Source organism: Mytilus trossulus, chromosome 8 (assembly GCF_036588685.1).
Source record: "Mytilus trossulus isolate FHL-02 chromosome 8, PNRI_Mtr1.1.1.hap1, whole genome shotgun sequence".
NCBI lineage: Eukaryota > Metazoa > Mollusca > Bivalvia > Mytilida > Mytilidae > Mytilus > Mytilus trossulus.
The window spans coordinates 36117550-36138742 of NC_086380.1; the positions used below are offsets into that span (position 1 = coordinate 36117550).

Sequence of the window (21193 nt, forward strand, 5' to 3'; positions counted from 1 at the left end):
AAAATGAACGAGGTCATTTAGTTTTTTATAGAATAAGTAAGAATCTGGTCTAAACAAGTATAAAACCCTTAACACTAGTGAGAGTTCTGCCAATCTATACAGAAATTGAAGTGTTTTTTTTTCAATTAGAAGTTAGTGGTATTCAACTGAAAAAAGAAGAAAAAATATATGAATATTATAACATGTATAAGTAAACTGAATACGATTGTTAATGAACGGTAAAAGAGTTAAGAAGTATGGCTCAAAATGCCGGTCTTAAAAAAGGTCATATACTTTGTATTCATTATTATTCGTTCCATGCATGGATACCAATTTTCGTTGATTTCGTGGATACAGGTGAATCATGAAATTAAATGTACAACGAATAACAAATTTTCTAAAGTCTTGTCTTTAGACTTCGGCAAAACAACGATATCAAATATCCACGAACATGCAAGATTTTCTCAATCCAGGAACATTGATACCCACAAAAATAAATGAATTCCCAGAAGCTGTTAAGACAGATAAGCTGCTAAAGTTGATTGAGCATAAATTAGAGCGCATTCCGTTAACAGTGACGATACAAGAGAAAATAATGAAGGTGAAACAAAACGGGTTGAAAGGTATTAGTAGGTTACCACAACATAGACTGTTAACAAAGGTAGGTGGGAAAATCACGAGAGATCGAAAGTCAATGATTCGGGTACACGAATAACACATTAGATCCATAAAAGGTGTACGGATCTGTTGAAAAATGATAGTGGCTGCTAAAATGGACATCCAGACCTTTCTAAAGGTAACACTAGGTAACGGGATGAACGTAATCGTGGATTGAAAGGGCTTTACATTTTTGGTGTGTTATACTGTACATTTGTACTTTCTTGAAAATCACATCCCAGCTCCTTTGTTCTAACAGGGGTGATCTGAGCCGGATCGCCCCTACCAGATCACCCCAGTTTGAGTTTCTTTGTTATGCATGCTTTCCTTTGTTCTGTAACAATTTGGCGGGAATGTCAAATTCACTATCAAACTTAATTAATTATACGGAAAAGACTATCTATCAAAATTCACGTGGAAAAAATCCAGTGAATATGCTGGGATTCGAACTCAAGACCTTCAGCATATCAAGCCACGACACATACCACTACACCAGGAGTGTAATTTAACATACTTAAAGGAAGCAAGATATTTTTATAAGTTGGGCGAGTTGGCAAACCTTTATTCAGTGGGGTTTAAGACCTTTTCGATAATAAGTGATTTGTCAGACTAACTGTTTAATTTTTTATTTACACTTTTTCAAAAGTCGGTAAACAAGAGTGGGGCATTTTTTTTTTTATAAAGTAGCGATATAGTGTGGGCCGATTGGCCAGTGGAGCGAGTTGACATTTCTACTCATCGTGTTCGGGGGTCATACAGGGTATACATCATATAGTAATATATAAAGTATGTTATAACGGTTGTGTGGCGTTCTAAACTAGATTTTATGAATCTTAAATGGTTTTGCGTCTAATCTAAAACAACTGGGATGTAAAATAGTTATCCCATTCGGACTTGGTGTGTCAGTGTGGAATAACTATTTCTCAATACCACGGGTAAAAAGGGATGATTGAAATTAAGGAGACTTTGAATCGGGAAATCTAACTATAACAGAAACATACGACCTCATTGAAATTATGAAAGAGACGGATCAACATATTGGCGAAAAAGATAATAGTGTGGATCTAGCCGTCGATAGCAGCCGGCGTTAATATTCATGAGGCCAGCCTTCAATAATATTCATGAGCCGGCAATAATATTCATGAGATGACTTGCGTTCGAAGAAGTGTTGTTAGAAACTATGAACGATAACTATGATTAAATAACGTTCCTATTTATATGTGATATTACTTCAAACAGGCATGTCAATGGGTGTCTTCTTCGAGGTCCGCGTTTACTTAATTAACTTTTGGTCTTCTTCAAGGACTTCTAGGTCTGCGTCTTTAAATAACATTGTAAATGTAATAAAAACAATGCAAATGCTTCCATAAATATAAAACAAAGTAATGGTCTTTTAACATTCTGTGATAAGAGAAATAATGTAAACTGAAGCAATAACACGTTGAAATAAATATAATTAAATATAGAAATTTAATGGGACATTACAACAAACAAATAAAGTAAAGAACAGTTCTTATTAAAATTTTGTGATTATTGAATTAATGTAAGCTACAATAAATAAAAAAAATGATTGAATACTAGTATAGAAATTTAGGAATTACAGAGAATTGATGGTCATATGGGCATTCCATAATTTCTTCGTTGTTCGCTGTCTACAAATATAGTCCAATCATGAAACTAAAACATACAATACAGACAGTATTTTCTATTTAAACAGATCAGAAAAATTAGAAACATAGTTAATTGCAGATATAAAAACAATAGAAAAATAAAAACTGTCAAGTACTATTTCAATGACATATAATTCTTCAAAATTACGGAGACCAATCTCAGTCATTAATCTTAACATTCACAATTTATATCATTGCCTTTAAAATGGCCCAAACACTTATGCCCTAAACCCGTACGAGTTAGTCAGGAAAGGATAAGGGGGGGGGGGTACCCTGGTATATCACAAATTCGAAAATGAACTATTGCCGGCTGGCCAAACGAAGAGATTCTCCACGTGGGCAATAATACCTGAGGAAGATGTACTTATTGCCTTTAAAATGGCTCTTAGCACTTGTACCCTAGACCCGTACGAGTTTGTCAGTAGAGGGTTAAAAGGGGGGATATGGTATTCCGGTTTACAACGAATTCGAACTGAACTATTGCCGGCTGGCCAAACTTAGAGATTCTCCAAATCGACCATCATACCAGAGGTAGAGGTTGGTATTGCCTATAAAATGGCCCAGAGCACTTATGCCCTAGACCCGTACGAGTAAGTCTGGAAAGGATAATGGGGGTACCCTGGTATATCACAAATTCTAAAATGAACTATTGCCGGCTGGCAAAATAAAGAGATTCTCCACATGGGCAATGATACCAGAGGAAGAGGTACTTATTGCCTTTAAAATGGCCCATAGCACTTGTACCCTAGACCCGTACGAGTTTGTCAGTAGAGGGTTAAAAGGGGGGATATGGTATTCCGGTTTACAACGAATTCGAACTGAACTTTTGCCGGCTGGTCAAACTAAGAGATTCTCCACATCAACCATCATACCAGAGGTAGAGGTTGGTATTGTCTATAAAATGGCTCATAGCACTTATGCCCTAGACCCGTACGAGTTAGTCAGGAAAGGATAAGGGGGGTACCCTGGTATATCACAAATTCTAAAATGAACTATTGCCGGCTGGCCAAACGAAGAAATTCTCCACGTGGGCAATGATACCAGAGGAAGATGTACTTATTGCCTTTAAAATGACCCAAAGCACTTGTACCCTAGACCCGTACGAGTTTGTCAGTAGAAGGTTAAAAGGGGGGATATGGTATTCCGGTTTACAACGAATTCGAACTGAACTATTGCCGACTGGCCAAACTAAGAGATTCTCCACATCGACCATCATACCAGAGGTAGAGGTTGGTATTGCCTATAAAATGGCTCATAGCACTTATGCCCTAGACCCGTACGAGTTAGTCGGGAAAGGATAAGGGGGGTGGGTACCCTGGTATATCACAAATTCTAAAATGAACTATTGCCGGCTGGCCAAACGAAGAGATTCTCCACGTGGGCAATGATACCAGAGGAAGATGTACTTATTGTCTTTAAAATGGCCCATAGCACTTGTACCCTAGACCCGTACGAGTTTGTCAGTAGAAGGTTAAACGGGGGGATATGGTATTCCGGTTTACAACGAATTCGAACTGAACTATTGCCGGCTGGCCAAACTAAGAGATTCTCCACATCGACCATCATACCAGAGGTAGAGGTTGGTATTGCCTATAAAATGTCCCAGAACACTTATGCCCTAGACCCGTACGAGTTAGTCAGGAAAGAATAAGGGGGGTACCCTGGTATATCACAAATTCTAAAATGAAGTATTGCCAGCTGGCCAAACGAAGAGATTCTCCACGTGGGCAATGATACCAGAGGAAGATGTACTTATTGCCTTTAAAATGGCCCATAGCACTTGTACCCTAGACCCGTACGAGTTTGTCAGTAGAGGGTTAAAAGGGGGGATATGGTATTCCGGTTTACAACGAATTCGAAATGAACTATTGCCGGCTGGCCAAACTAAGAGATTCTCCACATCAACCATCATACCAGAGGTAGAGGTTGGTAATGCATATTAACTAGCTCATAGCACTTATGCCCTAGACCCATACGAGTTAGTCAGGAAAGGATAAGGGGGTACCCTGGTTTATCACAAATTCGAAATAAACTATTGCCGGCTGGCCAAACGAAGATATTCTCCACGTGGGCAATGATACCAGAGGAAGAGGTACTTATTGCTTTTAAGATCGCTTATAGCACTGGTACCCTAGACCCGTACGAGTTTGTCAGTAGAAGGTGAAAAGGGGGGATATGGTATTCCGGTTTACAACGAATTCGAACTGAACTATTGTCGGCTGGCCAAAATAAGAGATTCACCACATCGACCATCATACCAGAGGTAGAGGATGGTATGACCTATAAAATGGCCCAGAGCACTTATGCCCTAGACCCGTACGAGTTAGTCAGGAAAGGATAAGGGGGGTACCCTGGTATATCACAAATTCTAAAATGAACTATTGCCGGCTGGCCAAACGAAGAGATTCTCCACGTGGGCAATGATACCAGAGGAAGATGTACTGATTGCCTTTAAAATGACCCATAGCACTTGTACCCTAGACCCGTACGAGTTTGTCAGTAGAGGGTTGAAAGGGGGGATATGGTATTCCGGTTTACAACGAATTCGAACTGAACTATTGCCGGCTGGCCAAACTAAGAGATTCTCCACATCAACCATCATACCAGAGGTAGAGGTTGGTATTGCCTATAAAATGGCTCAAAGCACTTATGCCCTAGACCCGTACGAGTTAGTCAGGAAAGGATAAGGGGGGTACCCTGGTATATCACAAATTCAAAAATGAACTATTGCCGGCCGGCCAAACGAAGAGATTCTCCAAGTGGGCAATTATACCAGAGGAAGAGGTACGTATTGTCTTTAAAATGGCTCATAACACTTGTACCCTAGACCCGTACGAGTTTGTCAGTAGAAGGTTAAAAGGGGAGATATGGTATTCCGGTTTACAACGATTTCGAACTGAACTATTGCTGGCTGGCCAAACTAAGAGATTCTCCACATCGACCATCATACCAGAGATAGAGGTTGGTATGGCTTATAAAATGGCCCATAGCACTTATGCCCTAGACCCGTACGAGTTAGTCTTGAAAGGATAAGGGGGGTACCCTGGTATATGACAAATTCGAAAATGAACTATTGCCGGCTGACCAAACGAAGAGATTCTCCACGTGGGCAATGATACCACAGGAAGAGGTACTTATTGCCTTTAAAATGGCTCTTAGCACTTGTACCCTAGACCCGTACGAGTTTGTCAGTAGAGGGTTAAAAGGGGGGATATGGTATTCCGGTTTACAACGAATTCGAACTGAACTATTGCCGGCTGGCCAAACTAAGAGATTCTCCACATTGACCATCATACCAGAGGTAGAGGTTGGTACTGCCTCTAAAATGGCCGATAGCACTTATGCCCTAGACCCGTATGAGTTAGTCAGGAAAGGATAAGGAGGGGGTACCCAAGTATATCACAAATTCGAAATGAATTATTGCCGGCTGGCCAAACGAAGAGATTGTCCCCGTAGGCAATGATACCAGAGGAAGAGGTACTTATTGAAATTAAAATGACCCATAGCACTTATACCTTAGACCCGTATGAGTAAGTAAGTAGAGGGTTAACAATGGGGATATGGGATACCGGTTTACAACAAATTCGAACTGAACTATTGCCGGCTGGCCAAGCTAAGAGATTCTCCACATCGACAATTATACCAGAGGTAGAAGTTGATATTGACTCTAAAATGACCCATAACACTTATGCCCTAGACCCGTACGAGTCAGTCAGCAAAGGGAAAGGGGTTTATTGAACTGTTGCCGACTAGCAAAACTAAAAGATTCTCCACTAGGGCCACGATAACAGGGACAAAGGTAGTTATTACCTTTAAAATGGATAAAAGCACTGATGCCTTAGACCCGTAAGATTTTTCAGAAGAGGGTTAAAAATGGAAATTAACTATTGTTGACTGGCCATACTAAGAGATTCTCCTCGTTAGCCATTATTGGTTAACCTATCGCGGGAGCATAACGTCCGATTTATTGTACTTGTCCATTGTCGACGTCGTACTGTCAGTGACTTTGCCTTGGAATACGAATATCTATATTTAATTGTACTGGCTGAACAGTTGTTGTAGTACATATTGCCTTAACTATCATCTTTATTTATGATACCGTGACCCGGATCTCGAAAAAATGAAATCAGTCAGATCGGAGAAGAGAAGACAGAAGCGCTGTTACCAGACTATTCCGAAATAGAATTACCGGAGAAATAATATCTCGGAAATACGTTGTGTGTCGCTTTCTCAAAGTCGCTTGCTACAGTAATCCCTAGAGTTTTCCGAAACGTGTTTATCCCAATTCAATCCACTTTTCCATAGATCCTGTATGAGCTTCTTTGTTCGTATTGTGACCGGGCTAAGTCTTCTAAGTGGATCGTATTTTTTCGAAGAATTTTCAAAATCTCACTTTTTGTTACAATGTATAGTATTGGAATATCACATTTAGTCCGGCGGCCACAAGTATATTTCAGACGAGTTGTGCACATCCTGATATAAGCATGAACCTTGGCATAGACCTTCCTGAAATATTACTCTTTTATTTCAGATAAGAAGGCATTTGAAAAAAATGTCTCACTGCCGATTAAATAAAAAATGGCGGACATCATACTTTAATCGGCCCAATATAGAAGGCTAGTACTGTGGATTCATTTATTTTCGTGGGTACCAATTTTCGTGGATTCAGGGAAACTTACATATTCGTGGATATTTAATTTCGTGGTTTTACCGAAGTCTGCATACTAGTACAAGCCTTTGTAAAATTTGTCATTCGTTGAACATCAAATTTCGTGGTTTGCCTGTACCAACGAAATCCACGAAAAATTGGTATCCCACGAATAATAATGAATCCACAGTATGTGAAAAGGATCTATCAGCATGCTGCTATAATAATATTTGGTACAAACCTTTGTTATGTAATACTTTTGGATATATTATATAGATAAAATGTCTCTAAAAACCCTACTTTCGGTAGAATCCAATATAGCGGACATTGACTAAAATAAGCTTATTTTTTAGGGAGGGGGATTGAAATGTGTTTTAACGTATTGTTACTATCATTAAATTGTACAGGAACATTTCTTTGATGCTTCCAAGGGATACGATGTATAAGATATATGTCTTAAAAATCCTTTCTTCCGGTTATATTCAAAATGGAGGCCATAAATATGTCATTTTTTTATTTTGATATTTATCTTTTTTTCAAAATGTGAAGAAAGTGGGTTTTTTTTTGTGGTGGTCATTAACTTTAGGCTTTAATTTATCCTCTAAACCACTTTTCATATTCTGGAGTTAATATTTAAATACAAAGTTAACACTTCCGGTAAAAAAAACCCAATATGGCGTAAATGTCAAAGACGAGTCCTCACACCATATGTTCGATGTAGAGCTTTGGATAGATTGATTTAATCAAAATAAAATCACTTAAGTACTAAACCTTTTAAAAATTACCACTATTTGGCAAAAAAACCTTGTAAATTCCCAGTTACCACCACATGCACACGACGCAGGGCACGGGAGACTTGATTTTCCTCATAAAAACAACCGCGACAACCTTTCTTACATCCACAATGTGCAAGCTTCTGACAACATGATGAGCCCTCAGAAAGAGTTTTTTAAAAGTGATCCTCTTTGTCCCGTCGTCATCCATTAGCGCCTGGACTTGGTAGCATACGAGCCAATTTCAGGCTCGTCCCCTAAACACGTGTCTTAGTATATTGTACATTTTGCATGCTGGAAAAGACTAGACTAAGTTGATAACCTCAATTAACCGTCTACCCTTTTGCGTAAATAGATATTTCTTGCTTTGTTAACCATGCTAACCCCATATGATTATTTTTTGCTATCTTACAGTAAACACCGGTGATTTAGGCGGATCAATTATCATTCTTTAAGTTAAAGTCACACCTTCAAATGCTATCAATGTCTCCCAAACAGTCTTTTTCCCCCTTTTCAAGAAAACAGAGAACCGTATCACAACCGGAAAATGGATCACAATATTTGTGTGTGATCCCTAATCGCGAGTGCATTTGGAAGGTCATTTAAATATATTTATCCAAAGCTTTTCCTCCTCTTAAACACAATCCATAGTTTGTCTACCCCTATGGTACGGAATAGCGAAACAGTAATGACAGCATCATCAGTAACGACTGTTCGAATAATGACTAAGTCTTGTTTAATTTCGTGTTTCACTGCATCAGACACATGCACCATGATTCTATTGTCAGTCTTTTGATACATATGTATTAATATGGTGTTTAACTTGAAACGCATCACGGCGGTAAAGATAGAATATCCTGAACATGTGTTGCTACAACTGTCATATGCATCCAAGACTTTATCATAATAGTTTAATGCTTTTTAAGATAAGGGCATAATACCCTATCAGCATACTCGTTATGAAACAACTTGAAACTGTAACAGTGGATGAATGCATATATTGACAATACCGGTAGTTTGAATGCTGCCACAAGCAAAAAGTAATACACTTAGGGGTAAGAGAATACAAAGACGAATCCAGACTCGAAACAAATCTCAAAATTGGTAAAGTTTTCTGAGAGATGACGACATTAAGAAAGAACTTTTTAGTTTTTATTCACATGCGCTTGCTCAATAGATTTTGAGGAAGAGTTAGTTGTAGCAACAAATGCTCAGGATGTTTTGTGTTATTCACCACATGATGGTGTTTCAAGTTTAGCCCCATGTTAAAATGAATAGGCTTATACAATAGAATCAATATAAAAAAAAACATGTGTCTGATGCAGTGATTCACAGACTTAACTGACTCATGACTTGAACAGTCGATACTGATGCTGCTGTCATTGCTGTGTCATTATTCCGTGACATGGGGGGGCAGATGAACTTTGGCTTGTATTTGGAAGTGGAAAAAGCCTTAGATATAATCTATCCGTGACCTTTCAAGTGCACGTTTACTTGAAAGGGAACTTCGTTGTTGACATGGATGGCGTTTGAAGATGTGACTTAATGATTTAGAATGATGATTGATCAGCCAACATCACCAGATATGGATTTGATAATGCCATTGATAAAACGATACGTGGTTTTGTAGTAAGATCGAACAAACTTATCAGATGGGGTTTTCGAAGCAAGAAAACATGTTTTTGAAAGTGGAAAGACTTATTGATGATATTTGAACGACTCGGTCTAATGTTTTTCATCATGTAAAACGTGCAATATACCACAAGCTTGAGATTTGGTTTCTATGCTTTCTATTCCAGACGCTTATAATGGCGGGAAAAATATGAAACATTGGAACCCCTTTGGACAACTCTTTGTGAGGCCTCTTCACCTTATCAGGAGCTTGTACATTATTGATGTAAAAACCAATACCGCCGCTGTCTTAGTAAATGAGGAAAATCAGCTTTCCGATTGTGAATATTTGCGGCCATAAATGATCTGTACTTTTAAAGATGTTTTAGTACTACAGTGATTTTATCTTATTTTCATCAATCTATCCAAATAAAAGCTCTATTTCGAAGATATGGACTGAGGACTCATCTTTGAAATTTACTCCAAATTGGTTTTATATACCGGAAGTGTTAGCTTTGTATTTAATCATTATCTATAGAATACAATAGGTGGTTTAGAAGATAACTTAAAGCCAAAACCAAATGGTAACTGACCAGCACAAAAAAACCCAGTTTCTTTACATTTTGAAATAAAGTTGAATATTAAAGTAAAATAATGATGTTTCATGTCCGCCAGTTCGACAATAACCGGAAGTAATGCTTTTAAAGACATATGTCTTATGTATTGTATCCATTAGCAGCATCAAAGAAAGGTTCTAACCGAGCGTTCACTAATGCCTTTCAGTTTCATTTGATCAAACAGTCTTACAATCTTGGCTGTATTATTCCCGCTAAACATTATGGCACTTGCAAGCAAAAGATTTCCCCATGGTAGTCTGTCATGACAGTTTTGGGATTTCCACTTGTAGACGTGTCCAAAAGCACATACAGAAGATGTAGATATCATTGTCCCTCTACTGAATTCAATAATTGGAATGCATCGATTGTTACACTCTCTACATACTGATAGTTACTGAAATAGTGCTGTTTCAGAGACCATGTAATACTTTTCTTCAACTGGATCATTACATTCTTCCATTCTGTAATTGCTTGTTTCTTCCTCATCGTCAGATCCATACTCATCGTCTCCATCTTCTTCCTCGGACTCGTTATAAATATAATCCGGATCATTATCATATTCATCTACATCATCTTCATCATCATCAATCTCATCATTGTCATCCTTGTTTTGTTCGGTCGCTGCCGGTGCAAGGCTACTGCTTGTAATTTTTCCGATTATCGTTCTTGTCTTCGATGTGGCGACTTTACTTGCTGAATCAATATCTGAAGGGTTACACTGAATGCCTTTAGACTTTCTCTTGGGTTTTAATGTTTGGTTTCTTCTAGTTCTCTGCGGAATGGGATCTGTTTGATTTTTCTGTATTTTCATGTTTGTGTAATCGGTGTTAAAAGATTTTGACACAAATGTTTTTGGTATATCTACCGGAATTTCTTCCTCTTCCTGAATCTCCATACTGTCAGGTGCGGGTGGCGATTCAGTTTCAGTGTCAATGGAGTCGACGGACTTATCTAATGATTCATTAAAGGCCTCTTGAAGAACCTATAGTGAAATTAAATTTTTATTTTAAAAATTGCTTTCATAAATAAATCATACATGAATGTATAAAAAAAAAATATATCCCGTAAATTAACCTTTTTGGTCGTTGTATTCGGGAAAGGACCGGGTCGTAGATTTCCTGTGGAATTGAATAATTGATATGTTTTTGTTTTCTTTAGTTAGACTCACGAAACCTTTACTCGTTTATTTTATTTTATAATAGATTTAGAATGTCAATATACGGACTTCTTCTACAAGCGACTTATTTCATAAAAAAAAAGTTTACGAGAAAAATATAAATCCCAGAAGTCCTGAACATTTGAGTATGACTTTGATAATGTTTTATTGGATCGTAATATAATGTAAATGGATGTATATACCTTTTCATGTAAATAAAATAAATGCTTTGACAATTTTTACTTGAACCAAAACGGGAAGAAAGATATACAAATATAATAAATAATAATAATTAAAACCATACAGATAACCATGAACATATTTTTCACAAAAGTTTCGATGGATAATAAAGAGAATCAATTGTACCTGACGTTTCTGTCTTTTTTCGAAGGCCGACCTAGGCTTTTTAGGAGAAGATGGTCCTTTTTCTGCATCTACAACTACAGGAATGTCGGGCATGGCGTCATCTTTTAGAGCTGCCTTTGCACCCGGATATCCCAATGTCATAGCCGTGAGCCTCGTTATCATGTCTGAAAATATGCATACAAGGGCGATCAAGGCCATCTGTGTATACATTACTGATTATCACATTCCCTGATAAGAAATACACATAACAACATGAAGATATCGATTTTATTAACTATAAAGGTTTTATTTTACACATGATTGTTTGAAGTGGCCGGTGTCCTTTAATGATAGTAGCAATACCCTCCTTTAAAAATAAGCTTATTTTAGTACAATGTCCGCCATGTCGGATTTTACCGAAAGTAGGGTTTTAAAAGACATCTAATCTATATAAAATATCCAAAAGTAGTACATAACAAAGGTTTGTTCCAAATATTATTATATCAGCATGATAAAAACCGCTTTTCACACACTTACACTAGCCTCTGATATTTGGATGATTTAAGTATGATGTCGGCCATTTAAGATTTTTACCGGATGTGAGACATTTTTTTCAAATGCCTCCTTATCTTGAATAAAAGAGTAACAGCTGAGCTGAGTCTATGCCAAATTTTATTCCTGTAGCATGATTTGCACAATTTTTCACAAAGCGGCCGTATTAATTTCTGGTATATTAGATCATTGAATCAGATATATATTCCATAACATACCAAGTACTTTTGTGTTTTGTCCGCATATAGTAGTACTTTTTCCGTTTTAGCTAGCTTACGTATATCGGTTTGACGTCCAGGATCGTAGATAGAATCCAGTTTCCTCCATCATTGATTTCCCTTCCTTATAGTCAGCCCACCCTCGTTCTGTAAACTTAACAGAAAGTTGTTCACATACAAATCAGTCATTCAAACTTTGCGAATTATGCGATGTCGACAAATGCAGTCGTAAACAATTTTGATAGGCATAGTGCTTGATTCCTTCTGTACAGGATGATAAGGAATGTAGTGATACTTTTCTTAAGTTCATCTGTTTCAGCTACCTTCTCTATGAATCCTCTTTGTTCCTGTTCTTGTATAATGTTCCCGTACTTCTTTAACATATCTGAGTTTTGAGTAAGTCTTTGAAGGACGTTTTCTGTCCTTCTGTTCGTGACTGCTTAATTTATAGGCAATTCATCACGTTTTCAAGGTAACATAGCGGAATATTTGTTTTCTCAGAACTCAATTGATCTGTCCTGATAGACTTAAATATATGCATTGTCGTCTTCGTTTACCTCCCTACTATTTATTCCTATTGAATCTAAATTCCAAAATATCTCCAGATTGAATTCTTTAACTTTGTGTGATACTAGAACATTACACATACTAGTCTTCGACGTGTTTGTTTTCTTACCGTATGTAAGTACCGAAAGCATTTATCCGATATTGGATTTAACGGCGGTCGGATCGTTTACACGGACTATATAATCTTTAACAATGTCCCCGTAGTGATATGCGCCTACCAGCAACGATATCTCGAATGAATCGTGCTTTGTCACCGTGTGCGCTATCTTTAAACCACGCAAATAACCGTTCTGTGTATCAATATTACGTATGTGATTCTGTATAGGCATGCCGATCATCTGTACTATCAGTACTTTGATTGACAATACGTGTCCTACATCGGTTTTCAGATAGATTGTTGACTTTTCTATGTGTCTCACGTTTTTCTCTGCACCTCCAAATGCCGATTAATATATTATTTATGTTCCCGCTATCTGTAAATTTAGTCAAGTTTTGCGTTTCAAAAGATGTTTGCCATCCTTCGTCAAAAAGAATATCCGTATCGATAAAGAACTGATTTGAGCCTACTTGTGCCACGGCAGTTTTCAAAAGTACATTCGATTGCAATTCTGTCCGTTGAGAATACAAAATAGTAGCATTATGTTCCGTATCATCAATGTCATTCACGAGTTGAACGTTGGGCGAATTCGAAGATAGTGGGTTTAACGTGCATTACATTAGTTTGTGTGGTATTTCTCATTACAATGTGCGTTTAGATTTACATTCGTTTAGTCTGTGTATACCAAGGTATTTAAAGATAACAAATTTGTTCATACGGCATTATATGTCGGCTGTTTTACTGCAATGAGTTGGTGGATGTATTTCGTGACATTAAACGCTAGGTCTAGTCTCAATATTCTTGTAAGATTTAGATTTCACCAATTTCGGATGTCGACTCTTTTGTCCTGTGTCCGGTATAACGATATCGTCTAATATGCTTTCAGGGAGGTGTGTTTTACCAACGTTTTTGTTCTATGTCCTCACGCGAGATATTGTCTGACTTCAACGGGTAATTTCTTGACAATAATGGGAAGAAGTAGTGTGCCGTATGTTTCATGTGTCTTACCCAAAGTTTCTAGACCTTGACGCTACCTCCAATTTGATCGTAAAAAACTTCGTAAGCTTGTTTACTGATTTATAGGCGAAGGAATTTCTAAATCTAGTGCTTCGTGTTCTTCTTCATGAGCTTTCAAGCAGTTACACTTTTGTATATTTGTAAGTAACTAGTTAAGATGTACGGACGACTCACATGAGTCCCAGAAGGTTTGCCATTCTGAAATCGTGCCTTCGAAAGTTGGAAGCGTAAGTTTTGGTACGTTACTCTGATTAAAAGTTGCAGGAAATGTACTTTATTGCGTGTTGATTGTGAGAATGGCTTGGGCAAACTGGTTTTCAAACGACAGTGCGTTGTGTAGGTTTGCTATGTTTTGCGTTGAAACAAACGGTATAGTTTTTAGATTTAAAGTGTGCGTTCTAGTACTTTAGTATTTGATTCAATGTGACGGGACTGCAGGATTTCGGACATTTGTATGAACTTACGTACGTGTCAAATCAAGGTTATCATATTAACCGAAAATTCATCTGAATGAAATAATCTAATTTACCACATATTCCGGTTCCGTTAACTTTAGAATTTGTTCATTCAAGTTCTAAAACAATGTTTGTGTTTGCACAAGTTTTCCTAGTGTTGTAATGACTTCTACTTGATCGAATTTTGTATTCTCCTTTGTTTCATCTAATCTTCGGTATACCTTGAACTACACGTATTTTGAGACTGACTATCTGAACAACGGAACCGAAATTACGTTAGTGATTGCGAAAAGCAGATTAGCGCAAGTGAAAACCCTTACATAACCGCAACTAGAACTTATGGCCGCAGTTATTGGAACTAGACTAGCTTTTCATGTAAAATCGACCTTCTAATGTAAAAACGTGGCTTTCTGGTCGGATAGCTGTATAGTATTGCACTGGTTAAATCACCGAAACTGTTTAAACGATTTATTGTGAATCGAGCGCGAGGAATAACAAAATCTACAAAATCAACATTAATGGAGATATTGCCCAAAAGAATGCAACCCAACCAATCTCTTACCACGAGGAATTGACGTCGATCAATACATCGATAGTTTCCTTTAAAAAAAGACAGAATTAGTTAACGGTATTGACAATTACAGAAAAAAACGAAGACGAGGAATTTCTAAACAATGAAGTTCATACTGATCACTATGATATCAGTAACGTTATAGACAATTGGAAATATTGAAATTTTCAGGAAAGTGATTTGAGTAACTGCTTACGTTCAGCGGTTCATATTTAACTACCAATATACCGATATACCAAACATCTGAGATAAAAACACAAGGCAATATCCTAGCACTAGACAATTGTGACTCTTCATAGATGACGGTAGCTTTTTGAGATGCAATGGAAGGATTCACAGCGGAATCATTTTAGAGAATACCAAATTTCCGTATTTATTACCTGCGAATCATTTACTTACCAAACTGATAGTGACAGACGCACACGAGCGTTCACTTAATTCGGACTCAATGCTACGCTTACTTACGTATTACAATCGTATTTGGTACCGATACTTAGACAATATGTTAAGGAGTAATTGATCAAGTTTTCGCTGTTGTTAATCATTGTAATGTTACGTAAGTGTCACGTGTTGACATTAGAGTCAAAATAGATATACATACATTCTATTCGCTTTTGTTATTGTTAGCTATATAGTTGTCCGATGTAACCTCTTAACGATATTGGTGTCAAGTGAACCTCTTAACGATATTGGTGTCAAGTGACCAGAATGAATTTACAGCTGAAATCGATACTAGCAGGACATAGTAGTGCCGTCTCCGGAATATTCCAGAAATTCGACGAAAAATGGGGAGAGCGGCACAAAACTTGTTGATTCCAAAAACCTTCGAAACAGAAATCGTTAACTCTGATGATTATTTATTTAATTTAGAAAAAAAATACAGCCAATAGCAAATCTTATCTAAGCACAAACATCAACGCTAAACACAAATGCCACAAGTTCGCAACATCACGCAAACGTACATAAATGCATAATTTTACATACCTTCATACAAGAGCTTACGTTATTTTTTACGACAAAATTGAAACATATGTACGTGGTTTTGAATCCCTTGGTCAGAAAGAGAATACATATGACCCATTATTGGTCCCTATCATATTGAGAAAGTTACCGGGGACGTACGCATAAATCTTACAAGACACCATGAATCAAATAGTTGGCAATTAAATGATACTATCTCAAGAACTCAACATTATGGAGAGAGGCAATTCCTCTGACCATACGGAAACTTAAACCACTACAGCAGCATTTCACACCAATGCAAAGGTACGTACAAAATAAATCAACACAAAATAAACGTAAAATCATGTGTACTTTTGTAACGAATCACATGTTCCCGTTAATTGCACTAAGATAATTGATCAAACAGCAAATATTTCTGTTGTTAAACAGCATCGTTTATGTTTTAACTGTCTTTGACCCCCAATATAGCTGATTGCAAATCACACAAAAGTTGCAGGAAATGTAAAATAAAACAGCATACTAGTTTATGCAAAGACGAGGTTAAAAAGATGAAAAACAGAGTAACACTAATGAATATATTACTAGTAACACAATTCAGTAAACACAACACAACACGAAGAAAACGGGTACAGTTCTTCACTCACAGACACAGACTAAAAACTGTCGTAGCGCAAGTAAGTTCGGGCATTCAATGTACTTACACAAACACATTATTTGACAAGGGCGCACAGATGCCCTCATCACAGAAAAATAAGCTACAGAGCTTGATTTGACAATTACCAGACAGACGACCATAAACTTGTCAGGATTTTGTGACACAAGTGATGGCACAGACAACGGCAAATTACCTATCAACGTTTTGATTGTACCAGAAATAGCTGTACCAATGAAGACTTATGTACGTAATATAACAAATTTAAAGTATTTGTTTGGCTTGAGATTAGACCATCCGGTCTCACATGACCCAATGGTTGAAGATTCTCTATTGAATCATATCTAATTCGATAATTACTGGTCAATTGTCGATGATAGAATAGTATGAGGAACAGGACCTACTACCGTCAAGTCGGAAATCCGTAACCTTCTGTCCGGCACAATCAATTGAATACCTGCAAATCCAGATCACACACTTACGTCAATGATGAACATATTAGTAGGTCACAAAGTTGAAGAGTAGAACTTTTATAATGGAGAAATTTATGGAAGTTGAAGCTGCTAGTATAAATAATAGTGACAACAAATCTGAAAACAGACAATTCCAAGATGTATATAAATCAAATGGTAGAGGTTACCATATGGAAACATAAAGATATGTTGATAAGTTACCTTGTAAGGAGGAACACCACACCTTACTAGACAACAGAAGTATTGAATAACGGAGAACAGAAAATGTCATTAAGCGTCTTAATCGTGAACTTACACTTTTACAGAAAAACGGAAAAATTATTAATGAACGAGAAAAACGTAGATTTATCGAGAGAGTTGATGAACGATCAGCCAAAACAATTGTTCATTCCATACCGCACCATCATTTCCGTAAAAAGTCGTCAACCACGCCAATCAGAATTGTATTTGACTGTAGCTGCAAACCTTCACCTATTAATCTAAGCTTAAATGATTGTTTGATGGATCTTTGGCCAAACTTTAATGATTTAACCGGAATTTTTCTCCGATTTAGAATGCACAAATACGCCGTCTCGACAGGTATAGAAAAAAGCCTTACTTATTATGGGCTGGATGAAGAGGATCGTGATGTTACCAGATTCTCTTATGCGTAGTAACCCGGATGACCCAAATAGTCAACTAACCGCAAACAGATTCAAGTCAGTATAATTTGGAGCAACTTTCTCTCCGTTTATCCTAAATGCTGTTATACGTAAACATTTGACCGCAATTCAACAGACTGGACAGCAATGTTAAAGAAATACTTTTATGTTGACAATATGATATCGAGCTTTAATTAACAAAAAGCTTTGTTAGACTTCTTCCATGCATCACGTTTAGTATTTGTAAATGATTTGTATGATGCAAGAGCATTAGAAATTGAACATTTATCAAAATCATCATGTAACCGAGAAGCTTAATCCTTATGGAACAATTTTGTTCGGTGGATGGTGGGAGAGATTGAGAGGAATAACGAAAAACTGCATTAAACGAGCACATATGGACAATAAAACACTCAACACGATAATGACTGAAGTAGAACGTTTACTCAGTGATCGCCCACTAACATACGTTTCATCGGATCAAACGCGGACGACGAACCCCTTACTCCGTCACATTTATTATATTGAAAACGGACCAAGACGCTACCGTATAACGTCCTTAAAGACTGTAGTTTACAACCAGGAACCAAAGACACTACGCATGAACCAGTAACTGGCTAGACAATCGAAGTTTCTTTCATTAATTCTTAAAAACTACATAAAAAGATGGAAGCAGGAATACATAAATTCGCTTAGGAAATATCACCGATACACAGATCGAAACACATAGAACATTAACGTCGGAAATATGTAGTTCAGATTCAGGACTATGTATCTAGAGTAAATTGGACTTTGGCGATTATTGACAAATTATTTTACGGCAAAGATGGACTTACACGATCAGCCATAATTCGAACAAAAACTGGTTTGATATCTTGACCAATCATCAAACTTGAATTCTTTGGAACTTGAAAATATAGCAGCTCAGAGTGAGGAAAAGACGAAAATAAAAACATAGACTAACATGTGTTAAATATAAATCGTGAAAAGTGAAATGATAACGTGTGATTAGCATATGGACATTAAAATGAATTTAAACCGTGGGCTGTTAAATATTTTACATATAAACTTTAAAATTTTACTAGTAATTTATTTTATTAGAAATTTAATAATTAATGTTGTGATCACTTTCATTTATTTTAAAGTAATTCATGTGCGGCCCAAGTTTGTTAAGAGCAAAATCACAAACGCAACGTTATCGCTGCCCATATTCATTGTAACATGTGTGACATGTTGACATTAGAGCTTGAATAGAAAGAATTATTCACACGAGTCATTATATCAGAGGGAGAGGTATCCATTGCCTCAAAAATGACAAAAATCTTTAATGCCATAGACTCGTACGACTTAGCCAGGAAAGGATAAGGTTGGTACCTTTAATATATATCACAAAGTCGAAATGAACTATTGCCAGCTGGCCAAACCAAGACATTTTCCACATGGGTCATGACACAAGAGGTATATGTAGTAGTTGTATAATGGCCCATAGTACTTATGTCCTAGACCCGTACGAGTTTGTCAGGAGGGGATAACAAGGGTTGTGGTACTCCGATTCATCACGAAGTCGAAAAAAACTATTGCCGGATGGCCAAATTAAGAAATTCTCCACGTGTGTCATTATATCAGAGGAAGAAATAGGAATTGCCTCTAAAATGACCCATACTACTATACCCTAGACCGTACGACCTAGTCAGCAAAGAGAAAGATGGGCACCTTTATATATCTCAAAGTCGAATTGAACTATTGACGACTTGTCAAACTAAAAGATTCTCCTCGTGGACCATGATACAGAGGTTAAGGTACTTATTACCTTTAAAATGACCAGCAAGTAAAAGTATGTTTGAATATTTTGATATACAAGAGTACTTCCCTTACCCTTTTCCTACCAATACGTACGGATTTATGATATACGATACATGGGCCTTTTTAGAGAAAACACCTACGCTAATCTTTTCGTTAGCTCACAAGGAGAAACTCTTAGTTTGGTCTTTGTGATATACAAGAGTACTTCCCTTTGCTGTTCAACAGGTACGGGTCTAGGACATAAGAACCATGGGTAATTTTCGAGGCAACATTATTCCATACATCTGATATGTTTGACAACGCAATCAGAGTTAGTGCTATGGCCCATCTTAAAGGCAATGGCTACCTCTACCTCTGCTAATATGGTCCACGTTTAGATTATCTTAGTCGGTCAGCTGGCAATATTTCATTTTGATTTCGTTGTACACCGGGATACTATATCCCCCTTTAAACCGTCTGCTGACAACTTTGCACAGGTCTAGAGCATGATTGTTATGGGCCATTTTAGAGGAAATGCCTACCTCTACCACTGGTATAATGGCCCACGTGGAGAATCTCATAGTTTGGCCAGCCGGCAAAAATTCAGATCGAATTCGTTGTATACAATGACACCATATCCCCCTATTAACCCTTTACTGACAAAATCGTACGGGTCTAGGGTATAAATGCTATGGGCCATTTTAAAGGCAATAAGTACCTCTTCCTCTGGTACTATTGCCCACGTGGAGAATCTCTTCGTTTGGCCAGCTGGCAATAGTGCATTTTCGAATTTGTGATATACCAGGGTACCCCCCTTATCCTTTTCTGACTAACGAGTACGGGTCTAGGGCATAAGTGCTATGGGCCATTTTAGGGCCAATACCAACCTCTACCACTGTTATAATGGTCGATGTGGAGAATCTCTTAGTTTGGCCAGCCGGCAATAGTTCAGTTCGAATTCGTTGTATTCGGGATACCATATCCCCCCTTTGAACCCTCTACTAACAAACTCGTACGGGTCTAGGGTATAAGTGCTCTGGGCCATTTTAAAGGCAATAAGTACCTCTTCCTCTGGTATCATTGCCCACGTGGAGAATCTCTTCGTTTGGCCAGCCGGCAATAGTTCTTTTTCGAATTTGTGATATACCAGAGTACCCCCTTATCCTTTTCTGACTAACTCGTACGGGTCTAGGGCATAAGTGCTATGGGCCATTTTAGAGGCAATACCAACCTCTACCTCTGGTATAATGGTCGATGTGGAGAATCTCTTAGTTTTGCCAGCCGGCAATAGTTCAGTTCGAATTCGTTGTATCCGGGATACCATATCCCCCTTTGAACCCTCTACTGACAAACTCGTACGGGTCTAGGGTATAAGTGCTATGAGCCATTTTAAAGGCAATAAGTACCTCTTCTTCTGGTATCATTGCCCACGTGGAGAATCTCTTCGTTTGGCCAGCCGGCAATAGTTCATTTTCGAATTTGTGATATACCAGGGTACCCCCCTTATCCTTTTCTGACTAACTCGTACGGGTCTAGGGCATAAGTGCTATAGGCCATTTTAGAGGCAATACCAACCTCTACCTCTGGTATAATGGTCGATGTGGAGAATCTCTTAGTTTGGCCAGCCGGCAATAGTTCAGTTCGAATTCTTTGTATCCGGGATACCATATCCCCCTTTGAACCGTCTACTGACAAACTCGTACGGGTCTAGGGTATAAGTGATATGGGCCATTTTAAAGGCAATATGAA

At 37.6% G+C, this 21193-nt stretch overlaps 1 protein-coding gene across 1 annotated transcript; it reads right to left on the bottom strand.

Annotated features, from left to right (window-relative positions):
* Positions 1 to 10293: 10293 nt before the first annotated feature.
* LOC134681876 (uncharacterized) lies at positions 10294 to 11596 on the bottom strand. Its single transcript, XM_063541521.1, has 2 exons — positions 11478 to 11596; positions 10294 to 10937 (listed from the first exon to the last, which is right to left on the bottom strand). The coding sequence occupies exons 1-2, from the start codon at positions 11568 to 11570 to the stop codon at positions 10347 to 10349; spliced, it is 684 nt and encodes a 227-aa protein (XP_063397591.1). The 5' UTR covers positions 11571 to 11596; the 3' UTR covers positions 10294 to 10346.
* Between the last annotated feature and the right edge of the window lie 9597 nt (positions 11597 to 21193).